This window comes from Opisthocomus hoazin, chromosome 16, assembly GCF_030867145.1.
Source record: "Opisthocomus hoazin isolate bOpiHoa1 chromosome 16, bOpiHoa1.hap1, whole genome shotgun sequence".
NCBI classification, from domain to species: domain Eukaryota; kingdom Metazoa; phylum Chordata; class Aves; order Opisthocomiformes; family Opisthocomidae; genus Opisthocomus; species Opisthocomus hoazin.
Window position 1 is genome coordinate 16,696,128 of NC_134429.1, and position 13,027 is coordinate 16,709,154.

The 13,027-nt window shown below is 55.8% G+C and overlaps 1 protein-coding gene across 1 annotated transcript in view; it reads left to right on the plus strand.

The window, feature by feature from the left end:
• Positions 1-13,027, plus strand: part of EPHA8 (EPH receptor A8) — a 52,984-nt gene that overhangs the window by 38,000 nt on the left and 1,957 nt on the right. The window contains exons 5-16 of the mRNA XM_075437273.1: positions 1,072-1,407; positions 4,326-4,450; positions 4,635-4,797; positions 5,275-5,371; positions 6,010-6,077; positions 6,604-6,729; positions 7,409-7,594; positions 8,207-8,268; positions 8,657-8,866; positions 10,045-10,194; positions 11,355-11,545; positions 12,331-12,486. Coding sequence (XP_075293388.1) covers positions 1,072-1,407; positions 4,326-4,450; positions 4,635-4,797; positions 5,275-5,371; positions 6,010-6,077; positions 6,604-6,729; positions 7,409-7,594; positions 8,207-8,268; positions 8,657-8,866; positions 10,045-10,194; positions 11,355-11,545; positions 12,331-12,486 — 1,870 coding nt within the window. The remainder of the gene's footprint in view (positions 1-1,071; positions 1,408-4,325; positions 4,451-4,634; positions 4,798-5,274; positions 5,372-6,009; positions 6,078-6,603; positions 6,730-7,408; positions 7,595-8,206; positions 8,269-8,656; positions 8,867-10,044; positions 10,195-11,354; positions 11,546-12,330; positions 12,487-13,027) is intronic.

Consider the following 13,027-nt stretch of genomic DNA (forward strand, 5'->3'; position numbering starts at 1 on the left):
CAAGTGTTGCTGTGTTCTCCTTCGCTGCCTGTGGACGGTGGCACTAGGGCTTGTCCTATGGTTTCAGCTCAGCTCTCTGCAATAGCCTGCTTTGAGGGTCCCGGTGCTATTCAAAGGGGACAGGAATATCCCAGGAGTCCTGCTCTCTGTAGATGGTCCAGGAGGGCAGAAAGTTGTGGGGCTCCTAGGTGAAGCCGGGGTGAAACACAGGTCAGCAACATCTGACTTGTGTTTCCCTAGGGGATATCAGAATCAGAATCACAGAATAGTAGGGGTTGGAAGGGACCTCTGTGGGTCATCTAGTCCAACCCTCCTGCCCAAGCAGGGTCACCTACAGCAGGCTGCACAGGACCTTGTCCAGGCAGGTCTGGAATATCTCCAGAGAAGGAGACTCCACAGCCTCCCTGGGCAGCCTGGGCCAGGGCTCCGTCACCCTCAGAGGGAAGAAGTTCTTCCTCATGTTCAGACGGAACTTCCTGTGCCTCAGTTTGTGCCCATTGCCCCTTGTCCTGTCACTGGGCACCACTGAAAAGAGCTTGGCCCCATCCTCCTGAAACCCACCCTTGAGATATTTGTAAGCATTTAAAAGGTCCCCTTGCAGCCTTCTCTTCTTCAGGCTGAACAAGCCCAGCTCTCTCAGCCTCTCCTCGTAGAGAGAGATCCACCCAAGATTTTTAGTCTCTGCAGGAAACGTGAGTCTACGCTTCCCTTCAGATGAGTTCTCCACTGCTGAGCCCATCAACACTTTGGCTCTTCCCTCAAAACTTCATGCATCCCCATTGCTCCCTGCTTCCCCCAGCACAAACATCAGCTCTTGCCTGCCTGGCATTTGGCACCCCAGTCCAGATCATCTTACCTCCATGGCGTTTCACCCCGAGACCTGTCTGTGTCTTTTCTCTCTTCTGTTTGGAGCGTTTCCCGCTGCGGGCAGCCCCGTTATTCCCTGGAGCATCATTTGTACGCGCAGGTACATGCTGCCCCAGGCGCATCTCTCCCCTGCTCCCGTGCTCTGCCAGTCCCAAAACACTTCAGCAACCCCTGCTCTGCCTGAACCTCTTGTTTCTTTTCCAGGCCCCCCCTCTGCTCCTGTGAACCTGATCTCCAGTGTAAATGGCACCTCAGTGATGCTGGAGTGGGGCCCACCCCTGGACAAGGGGGGACGCGCTGACGTCGTCTACAACGTGGTCTGCCGGCGCTGCGGGGGGGACGCTGGCCAGTGTGAGGCGTGCGGCAGCGGGATCCGCTTCGTGCCCCAGCAGATGAGCCTGGTGCAGGGAGCGCTGACGGTGACCAACCTCCTGGCCCACACCAACTACTCCTTTTGGGTGGAGGCCGTCAACGGCGTCTCCGACCTCAGCCTGGAGTCCAGGAGAGCTGCGGTCGCCAACATCACGACAAACCAGGCAGGTAGGAGGAGCAGACACCCCCCGCGAGGCTTTGCCTGTGTGGGTGATGCTGATGTTGCTCTGACGTTGCTCCAGCTAGTATCTGCAGGAGCCAGAACCTGCCCTAGCAGCCGAGGGCTGGTTTGGTGATGGGCATGGGACCCCCAGGAGATGTGACCCCTGTCCTCTCTGTTGCTGGAGGTGGGTTCAGGGAGCCAGGGTGAGCTAGAGACGAGCTGCTGCCCAAGGCAGCTCTTACCCTTCTCTGGTTCATGGTATCATTTTTCATCCTCCTTTCCCTCCACTTCAACCTGCAGCTGCTGGTGGAGGCTCTTTTTCTGCAGGAGACAGAGGGCACGGAGAACACTTGTTTATTGACAGGAACACTAAGTGGAGCACGAATCTTTCAGGCTGTTCCTCCAGCCTGCTGTCCCTTCCCAAAGGGCCAAGCAGCCGTTCGTGCTCTGCTCTTAGCTCACACCGATGCCAGGCCCTGGCAGGTGACAGCAACATTTGCTGGGAAGTGTCTCTCTCGTGCACGTCTCCTGTTTGCAAATCCCTTGCTGTGAAATGCTCTTTTCCCAGGAAATACTTCTGAGCAATGCTCTAGCCCAGGTGGGCCAGGACCTTGCTCCAGGGTCACCTGGGCGTCTCCCCAGAGCAGAGCCCAGCTAAGCCCCTTTCCGTGGAGCAAGCTGCGGGCAGAGGGGACAGGACTGGGACAGACCCTGCTTGTCAACCCTCCCAGTTGGAAATGAGCCCACAGGAACTTCCCGTGATGCTGAGCTCCTTCTGCTCTCATGGTGGTGGTGCCAGCAGGAGCAACCCGGGGAGCCTCGCTGTGTTAGCTGGTGGCTGGCACGAGAAGAAGGCCCTTTTGTTACTGATACCTGCCCGCAGCACTTTTCACCCCTCTGCCGAGCACACGTGGAAATGGCTCAGGGGGGTTGCACTGGGTGACCCACAGAGGTCCCTGCCAACCCCGAACATTCTGTGACTCCGTGATGCTGTGACTCGCTCCTGTGTCATCGCCACAAGCGCAGCTGAGCAGCGTCAGCCTCGGAGGGGGACGCTCGCGGGAAGTGCTGAATATTCCCATTTCAGCCTCTCTGCCCGAAAGTGGATGCTGAGGAGGTGCTGCGAAACCAGCGGGGTTGGGAATTTGGTGGTGGTTGAAGTTTATCCGCCGTGCCTGCATGGTGCTCCAGCTGCTGCACACCAAGAGCATCCCTGCTCACCGGGAGGGGCTGGGGGGGTCCCTGCCGCACTGCTCGGGGTGCTTGCCCATGCTGGGTGCTGGTCACTCGTGTCCCCCCAGCCCCGGGTGGATGAGCAGGGCAGGAGTGGGTGCAGCAAAGTTGTCCTGGGGGGTTTAGCTGATTCTCATTATCCCACCCTGCGCCTCCCCGGGGTTACAGAATCACAGAATCACAGAATGGTAGGGGTTGGAAGGGACCTCTGTGGGTCACCCAGTCCAACCCCCCTGCCGAAGCAGGGTCACCTACAGCAAGCTGCACAGGACCTTGTCCAGGCGGGTCTGGAATATCTCCAGAGAAGGAGACTCCACAACCTCCCTGGGCAGCCTGTTCCAGGGCTCCGTCACCCTCAGAGGGAAGAAGTTCTTCCTCATGTTCAGACAGAACTTCCTGTGCTTCAGTTTGTGCCTGTTGCCCCTTGTCCTGTCACTGGGCACCACTGAAAAGAGCTTGGCCCCATACTCCTGACACCCACCCTTCAGATATTTGTAAGCATTTATAAGGTCCTCTCACAGCCTTCTCTTCTCCAGGCTGAACAAGCCCAGTTCCCTCAACCTCTCCTCGTAGGGGAGATGTTCCAGTCCCCTCATCATCCTCGTAGCCCTCCGCTGGACTCTCTCCAGTAGCTCTTCATCTTTCTTGAACTGGGGAGCCCAGAACTGGACACAGGTTCTGTGTCCCAGCGGTGATTTCTGCTTCTCAGAGGAGCCAGCCTGAAGATGAACTGAGCTAAAACTGCTGCCTTTCATTCCCTGGGTGCCCCACTGCTGCTGCAGCCCCTGTGGCCTCTTGATCTCTGTTGCTGGTCCAGTGACACCCCTGCACTGCAGCCACCGCAGACAGCAGCTCCATCCTCCCCAGAGCCACCGCATCCCATTTTTCCATCTGGTAGCTCTGGTCATAACATGTGCCCAACCCCTTCCCATGAGTTGGACCCAACGGTTGTACCTAGCCATCGCAGCATCCCACCATACTCTCTGGGGTCCTTCCAGGGGAGATTATCCCAGAGGGAAAAGAGGCTCCTATGGCTGTGGCAGCTCCAGTTCAGACACAGCGGGTACAAGGACCACAGGCTCCCAACACAAGCCCCGGACAAGAGCATCTCCAGGACAGGAGAGCAGCCCCAGGGCACATTTCAGACTGATGCTCAGCCCCTGATCACCCCTCTGGGTGATCATCTCCCCTTTCCTTCTCCCCCTTCCCTTCTCCACCTTCCCCAGGTGGTTCCCTTCTCCACCTTCCTCCAGGCGATGATCACCTCTGGGTGATCATCTCCCCTTTCCTTCTCCCCCTTCCCTTCTCCACCTTCCCCAGGTGGTGCAGGAGAGGTCAGGGCGCTGCTAGGGATTGCCATGACCTCCAGTCCCACAGCCCCTTCTCCCTTCTGGCTCTAGATCACAGCGAAGCACCGGTGTCCCCTCCTGCCTGTGCTGGGACTGTGCCCTCCTTTTTCATCTCCTCAGAGCCTGCTCACTCTATGGGAAAGAGATTGAGTCAGCTGAAGCGAACAAAAGCCTGTTTGCAAGCCCCTTCACAGCACTCTTCTCCACATGACTTTAATTAAAAAAGAAACATGGTTTAAACGGGGAGTCCTGCATGGGGCTCCGGTTCCACCCTTCCCTGCTGCCACGTCCTGCTGCCCTCACCCATGCAGGACCTAACATGCTGCCGTCTGCGTCCCCAGCCCCGTCCCAGGTGGTGGTGGTCCGCCAGGAGAGCACGGGCCAGAACAGCGTCACCTTGCTGTGGCAAGAGCCAGACCAGCCCAACGGCATCATCCTGGAGTACGAGATCAAGTACTACGAGAAGGTAACGCTGAGCTTGGCTGCCGCAAACCAAACCTAGCGTGGTGGATTCAGACAGGGGCATGGCTCGGTTTAAATCCTGCTGGTACAATTGCTGCTGTCAGCCAGCCTTGCACAAGGGACGGTTTTGGAAGTCTTTGTGGTTGCTGTGCTGACGCGGCAAGGTTTTTGGTGTCGCTTTTCCCCAGGACAAGGAAATGCAGAGCTATTCGACTCTGAAATCTAAGGACACCACTGCCACCATCTCTGGGCTCAAGCCTGCAACACGCTACATTTTCCAGGTCCGGGCTCGCACCTCCGCTGGCTGCGGGAGGTTCAGTCAGACTGTGGAGGTGGAAACGGGGAAGCCGGGTGAGTGCGTGCAGTTGTGGGACGCGGGGAGTGTGGGGCAGGGAGCATGGGGGGTGGCGATGCCCTTGTCTGCGGCGATTGTGCCTCAGCCACGCAGGGAGAGGTGCTGGAGGCAAGTGCCCTGGGGTTTCAGCCCACAGGGCTTGCTTGAGGTTGCCCTTCTGAGGTGTGTTTATACATTAGAAAGAAGAGAGAGGAAGGACGTAACAGTTAGGGCAGGGAAGACCTGGTGAGGTCCTGAGGCTCCAGGCTTCCCTCTGCAGTGGTTTGCTGTATGCCTATGGCTTTCCCAGATCAGTGCTAGGTTTCCCCGTGTGTAAATTGTCCCTGTAAACTGGCAGAGCCCCAAAGAAGAGGCTGGATGTAGAATGGTGCTTTATCTTTGAAGAACATGAGCCCAGTGGGGTGGGTGAGTTTCTGAGCATAAGAGAGTTCTCCTCACTCCATCTCACCTCCTTCCTACACTGCTTCTTCCAGTCTCTCTCCGGTATGACACCATGACGATTGTCTGGATCTGCCTGACACTCATCACTGGCCTCGTTGCACTGCTGGTGGTCCTAATCTGCAAGAAGAGGTAAGTGGTTTCTGGAGGTCAGTGTGAGTTGCACTTGCAGGGAAGGAGGGATGGGAGAACTTGGGTGCAACTTTTCTCCTCTCAGTTTGTCCAGAGCGTTCATAGGTCAGGGGTTAATAAGCAACCAAGACACTTCATTTAGAAGTCACCATGCTTCCAGCTTCCCTGAGGCAAAGCCAATCTCCAGTCCATCCCCTCATGCCAGCAGGCTGAACAGCAATAGCCATAGCCATAGCCATAGCAATACCAGTACCACTACCATTAGGAGGGCTGACTGGGTGAGCTAGGAGGGAGGTCAGGAGTGGAGAGAGCTCTTCTCTGTCAGAAAGGTCCAAGAGTGACTATGTGCTGCTGTGTCTCAGCATGGCCAAGCCAGGCATGCTTCTGCCCAAAGACAAAATGGCTGCAGCTTTTGGCACTACCAAGCCTTGGAGAACACCTGGAAAATACCTTGCTCCAGGCCAGTGTGTCGGCCCAGGAAGAAGCAGTGATGCAACTGGTGGAGGGACAACTGTTAGCTCCAGCTCCTCCTGGACTGCCTACAGCTGTGGCACACACTGTTTTCCGCCTTGTCTTTGGGCTGCTTGTGGGACTGAGGGACAGGAGCACCTCTTCTGACCCTTGTGTCCCTGTGGCAGGCACTGCGGGTACAGCAAGGCTTTCCAGGACTCTGACGAAGAGAAGATGCATTATCAGAATGGGCAAGGTAGGACCTTCCCTGCTGCTGCCCCTGGGATGTGAAGGACCTTAGCCCTGTGGGTGGGCAGGGACCTGGACCATTAGCCTCTGGAACTGCTGTGGTTTCCAGGAGGAAGGGTTTTGACCACTGCCTGCTTCTAGCAACGTGTCTAGGAGAGCTCAGTGAGGGCTCTGATCCCAGGGGCATCCTGGTAATGGGGTTGAAAGGCCGTGCAGTTTGAGGTGGAACTGCAGCACATTCATCTCAGACAGCAGCTGGCCAGAAGAGTGGAAAATACATCACAAGTGAGGGGGGTGGGGATGATGGAGGGACACAATCACCTGGAGGGCACCTGGGCAGCCGGGTACTGGACTGCTCTGAGGACACTGCTATGCCATAGTCCCTTGGGCTTCCTTGGGGCTGCAATTTCTGTGGCTCTTAGCATGTCAACCCAAGCAGCCCTGCCCCTGCCCATCTGCTGCTGGGTGCCCCTACTTCTTAGCGGGGCTGCCTGAAAGAGCTTATCTCCTCCCTCCCCTTTGAAACCTGGCAGTGAAGTTCCCCGAGTCCAAGTTCTACGTGGACCCCCACACTTACGAGGACCCCTGCCAAGCTGTGCATGAGTTCACCCGTGAAATCGAGGCCTCCCGGATCAAGATTGAGAAGGTCATTGGGTCTGGTGAGTCCCTGGGCGTGAAATGGGCTCTTTGGAGGCAGCCTAGCGCAGAGAGTTTCTGTTCAGCTGGCAGGGCACTGACGGCTCAGGCTGACAGAGCAGATGGCTCAGCCTGTCCCATGCGGGTGCTCCAACACAGCCACCCTTCTTTCAGACCTCAGAACACGCATCTGGGGTGACAAGATGCAAATGAAATTGCAAGAAAAATGGTAAATTTTCAGAACAAAAGGGATTTTTGTGTAGGAACAGGGGCTTGCAGGGAAGCACAAGGTCGAGACAGAGCTGGAACTTTACCAGCAGCAGCCCAAGGGCTTACCCTAAAGAAGTGTTAGGAAACCTGGCTGAGAGACATCCCTGCTGCTCCACAAGACTCCCAAATTTGTTCATTAAAAGTTGTGAAGCAAGTGCCACTATAATCACTACTCCTGGCCCATCACCTTCAGTAAAAGGCATCAAAGAGAGGTGGTTTCTGATATTTCTGCCCAGTCCCCAGAGGTGGCACTGAAACTGGAGATGGGCAATCTTTTCCATACTCGATGCAGCAATGCACAAAGAGTCCAGGGGTCCTGAGGGCCTGGAGCACGCTCTGAGCGTGCTGGCAGACAGGGTGATCCACGGTGCTGGTGGGTCGATGCAAGAAGCTGAGGAGCTCGCCATGCCCTCACCTTCTCTTGCCTTGCAGGGGAGTCTGGAGAGGTGTGCTACGGGCGCCTGAAGCTGCCAGGGAAGAGGGAGATTCCCGTGGCCATCAAGGCACTGAAAGCAGGCTACACGGAGAAGCAGAGACGGGACTTCCTGAGCGAAGCCAGCATCATGGCGCAGTTCGACCACCCCAATGTCATCCACCTGGAGGGGGTGGTGACCAGGAGTATGTAGCTGGTGGGGACCTGGTGGTGGGGCAGAGCTGGGACGTATCTCCCTGTGGGCACGCTGGGAGATGGTGGTCAGGGATCACTTTGGGTGCACTCCATCCTTTGGCTGCCTCGAGTACTCACTTGTCAGATGTCCATTTGCCCGGGACCCCCTCCATCCCACCCCCTTGCCTTCTCTTACAGGAAAAACTTTCCATGTGGCAGTTCCCCACCTTGCTCCACAGTGAGCCCCAGGTCAGGGTTATTGGATTAGGAGACATCCTTAGTGTTTAGTTCAAAGGCTGGCTGTAGTGAATCATAATTTGAAGTCTTCCTGCAAAAAGGCACATTCTGATGCAAAGCATTATGCTAATAGCATGCAGATTTCAGCAGGATAATGAAGCTGACCTAGCCACATCAATAGCACCTGGAAGGAGGGGTAAGTGTCAAGGTTATTGCCACATTGCCACCGTCATGCCCGTCCTGCACGGTGCAGGAGTGAGACTGCTCTGTGGGGCTGCAGGAGGTCTGTGGGCCTGCATTCACGTCTCTCCCAGGAAAAGACTGGCACTGGGCTTCCTGCAGGAAGGTGACTTCTCTGCTAACTTGACGTCCCTTGTGTTCTGCAGGCAAATTGGTAATGATTGTTACTGAATACATGGAGAATGGCTCGCTGGACACCTTTCTCAGGGTAAGGAGCTCTCTTGTATTTTTATTCATTGCACATCCCGCTGGGCTGAGTGAAGGGAGAACAGGCTGGCTCCTGCTCCTCAGCCTCGCGGCCCCTGCGATCCCTGCGTGAGAACGATGTGCTCGGGGCTCGCACCTCTCCAACACCAGCTCCAGGACATCGTGGCCGGCTCCCCGGCGTGGTTCTGCAAAGACAGGGGCACCAGCCTGGCGGCATGTCAGGGGCACTGGGGGGGCAGGAGGTGGGCTGGGGGATGAAAGAGAGACACTGGGGTTAGAGGAAGTACCAAGCCAAAGATGAGAAGTAATATGGGGTTAGTTTAACGAAAGCAGCATCAGTAGGATGTGGGTGAAAACCATGAATGAACTCTGGGTTATTTCTTCTCCAGAAACACGATGGGCAGTTCACCATCATCCAGCTGGTGGGCATGTTGCGTGGCATTGGAGCAGGCATGAGGTACCTGTCTGACCTGGGCTATGTGCACCGGGACCTGGCTGCCCGCAACATCCTGGTGAACAGCAACCTGGTCTGCAAAGTGTCTGACTTTGGCCTCTCCCGCATCCTGGAGGATGACCCTGATGCTGCGTACACCACCACGGTGCGTGGCTCCTAGCATTGCAGCCTCGCTGAGCCTTACTGGCGGTGATTGCCCCAGGCTACTGGCACATGAAGAAGTTAAACACTCTCAAGTCAAGATAGGCAGGGCAGGAATGGAGATAGTCACCTCACTGCTGGTATATGGACCAAGAGCATGAATGCAAAGAGCTTCTCAGCCTTAATGCATTGTCCTTCATAGAGGGACATCCCAGAACTGAAGTGTGCAGCGAACAAAGAGAAATGAGGTAGGAGGTAGGAGAGCAGGAAGCTGATTAAACCTCCCCAGCCAACAACTTCTGTGGGCACCCCATAGGGGTGCTCCCATGTCCCCGCTGGAGTCCTTCCCTGGACTGCAAAGCTCTGTCCACTCCTTCAGTTGTCCTAGAGCCATTGGTCAGTAAGTGGGTCTTATGGTATGGTGCAGAACTGATGATGTTTTCTTGTCCAGAAACTTGTGATAAGATGGTATCCTGTGTTCCTTCTGTGTTGTCCTCAACCCGCTCAGGAGATGACTTCCCCAAAGGGACTTCCCCAAAGGACACATCATCCATCTTCAGTCCCCATCAAGGAGTGCGCCAGAACAGACAGGACTTAGTTGGGTGGAAAAAAAACACTCTAGCCAGGGATACCTGAGAAGTGTTCCCAGGCACATCATGCCTGCTGATCTGAGAAACCCACCCTGCATTCCCTGGGCCATAAATTTCCTTTTCAAATGGCTGACAAGCACATTTCCAGCTTAAATGTATTCTTAGCCCATTTATTGCTGATTTTTGTCAGCATGGTCCTTTAATTCAACAAGTTGTCCTTTTCAGTGCTTGCCTGCCAAAGCAGTAATGGACAGGGATCACATGCCATGGCTCAAGTCAGGCTCTCTGCCTGTGCCCAGGGTCAGCTCCATGCTGTTGTGTGCTGGTAGCCCTCGGCTCCACCACATCACTTTGAATCTTGAGCGCTGAAGGCCTGAATTGTGCATGAAGAAAACCTTGTGAAACAGCACAGCTTGCTTCTTGCTCTACTGGAAATACCTTGAAGGTACAGCTCTAGGCTTATCTGGCGCAGTCCTTTCCAGAAGGTGCCATCCCAGGGTATCGATGGTCTAATCTGCTGCCCCAGCTGCAGAGAGGTGGGGATGCCTGAGCTCTGGGTGCTCTGAGCCTCCACAATTGCTCACTTTTTCAGGGGGGGAAGATCCCCATTCGCTGGACGGCTCCGGAGGCCATCGCATACCGCAAGTTCTCCTCGGCCAGCGATGTGTGGAGCTACGGCATCGTCATGTGGGAGGTGCTGGCCTACGGCGAGCGGCCATACTGGAACATGACCAACCGGGACGTGAGTGGACACGGGGAAGCATGGTGTCAAGCCTGCCCTTTGTCCGGCCCTCACCCAAGCCAGCCTAGCGGGGGGGAGGGGGGCTGGGGAAAAGGGGCCAAAGAGCAGCCCTTGCATCTCCTCCCACCCTCGCAGGGCTGGGCACTGTGTGCTTGTCTCCTCAGTGGGAACATCGGTGTCTTGCCCACCATTTTACTGCGCAGCCTTTCCCTTGGCAGCACTGTGGCTCCTGGCTGTGCCTGGTTGTGTGCGCTGTGGGTGTCCCCATCCCCGGCAGCTGCTCTGTACGAGCCTTTCTGCCGGCTGGAGAGCTTCAGCACGTGTTGTGCCACCTATCCCATTCCCTGGAAGGAGTCAGGGCTTCCCTAGCCCCACTGCAACCCCCCTCCAGTCCCTCCTGCACCCAGTGCTGGGGTCCATCCCTTCCACTGTCGACGTGAGAGCCCCAGGCTTGCACCAGCCAGCAATCGGCTTTGGAAGCTACTCTTACATCAAGACTAGCACAAAAACTGCAGCAAAATGTAGGTTATGTTCCTGACTACTGCCTGGGAGAAAAATTTCTAAAAGGAGGCAATAAAATTAATATTTTGACTCTGCAGAACCACACGACTCCTTTTTTTACCCATGGGGACTATAAACCTATCTGTCTTCTCCCTGCTCTGGAGTCCTGAGAGTCCTCTCTCTCGCTAGTGTTTTTATTATTTTAGAAAGTGGCTTTGGTGACATCAGGGCAGGGCTGCAGGGGCTTACATTACCTCCTCCACACAGTTCCTCTGAGCATGGTTTCCTCCAGCCTTGCTTAGTGGTGGCAAGCCCTGGTTGTAGAACAACTGAACGTGAGTGCAGCTCTTGTAGCGTCTGTGCTGGAGGGAAGCTGCAATATTTCAGAACTGTTGGGCCACTTCATAAATCCACTGTCATAGCAGTGATTTCTTGTACGTGTATGGTGTCCAGCCTGCTTCCAGCTCTCCACAGAGGTGGCACACAGCTCACTGGCAATGCGTTTGTCTTTTAGCATGAATCTTGTGTCCTCCCCCCTGCTTCCCCATCTGATGGCCTCAGCAGCTCACGCAGCAGGGACCTTCCCCGCGTGCTGCCATCTGGGGTGCTCAGGGTCGGGTGGGAGTGCAGCTCCACTTTGGCCCGTGGCTTCCTTCCAGGTCATTAACTCGGTGGAGGAAGGCTACCGCCTGCCTGCCCCCATGGGCTGCCCCACAGCCCTGCACCAGCTCATGCTGGATTGCTGGCAGAAGGACCGCAGCGAGAGGCCACGCTTCTCCCAGATTGTCGGCATCCTGGACAAGCTCATCCGCAACCCTGACAACTTGAAGTGCACAGCCACCGTGAACCGGTAAGGGCTCCCCGAGCCGCTGCGATGAGCAGGGGTTGACAGCTGATGCTGTGCAGAATGTGTGGGCTGCAGCGAATAAGGGATGTTTCTGTCCAACTCTAGCAGCGGTGGCTTCCCTGCAACCATGGGCATGCATGGGGCCCATGGGCAGAAGTTGTGGTGGGCAGTGGGAAGCATCCTGCATTTCACTGCCTTGCTCACACCATGGCATCCCCGTGCAAGGGTCTGCATATTCCCACACAGCAGCGTGCCTGCCTTTGCCAGCCTGCAAGGGGTCTCCCTGTCCTGCCCTCCCCTGTGGGGTGACAGGATCTTTGAGGTGGACCTCACGGTCTGGCCACCTAGGACCAGCGTCTCCTGGGCTAACTCCTTCCACTCGGGGATTATTCAGACTGGAGAACAGGAGGATGAGGGGAGACCTTGCCACTCTCTACAACTACCTGAAAGGAGGGGGTAGTGAGGCGGGAGTTGGTCTCTTCTCCCAAGGAACCAGCGATAGGACGAGAGGCAATGGCCTCAAGTTGCATCAGGGGAGGTTCAGATTGGACATTAGGAAAAATGTCTTTACTGAAAGAGTGGTCAGGCATTGGAACAGGCTGCCCAGGGCAGTGGTGGAGGCACCATCCCTGGAGGTGTTCAAAAAAACTGTAGATATGGCACTTGAGGACATGGTTTAGCAGGCGTGGTGGTGTTGGCCTGACGATTGGACTTGATGATCTTAGAGGTCTTTTCCAGTCTTAACGATTCTATGCTTCTGTGATTCTGTTCAATGATCCTGCTCCCAGGTTCACCCAAACACCCTCCGACAGAAGTCTCGTTGACCTGGCCAGCTGTCTGACAGTGGAGGACTGGCTGGACTCCATCCGTCTGGGGCACTACCGAGACAACTTTGCCATGGCAGGTTACTCTTCCCTGGGAATGGTGATGCGCATGAACATCGAGTGAGTACAGAGAACAAACAGTGCTGACTGGGTTGCCCTGCACCATCCCACTAGCTCTGAACACTGACTGTCCTGCCTTGGCTTGCTCAATCTAGTAGGTCCCTGATGCCAGACATACCCCTAATGACACTGTGTTGAGACCTGGGATGATGTCCAAGTCCCTTCTGACCTTTGAGAGATGGTGTGGGAGTAGTACTGAGAGGGTGTGAGTATCAAGTCACCTCTGGTGCCCTGTGGTGGCTCTCCAGTGTCATCATGATCATGAGGTGCTGTGGGGCACCTCAGAGCTTCTTCAGACCCCAGTGCACTGGACTGGCTCCCTGCTCAGGCAGGGAGGCACCACCCAGGGTGTGAGTGGAAGGTCATAGCCAAGTGACCAAGGCTGTGTCAAGTAAGGAGAGCTGGGGAAGATGTGTCCCACCACGCACCCTCCTCCTCGTGCGGTAGGGAGCTTGCTCTGCCATACGCCTATGGGATGCTCCAAGTGACACCAGAAAAGATGGCAACTATATCTGCTCCTACCTTGCGGTTACATTCCCCA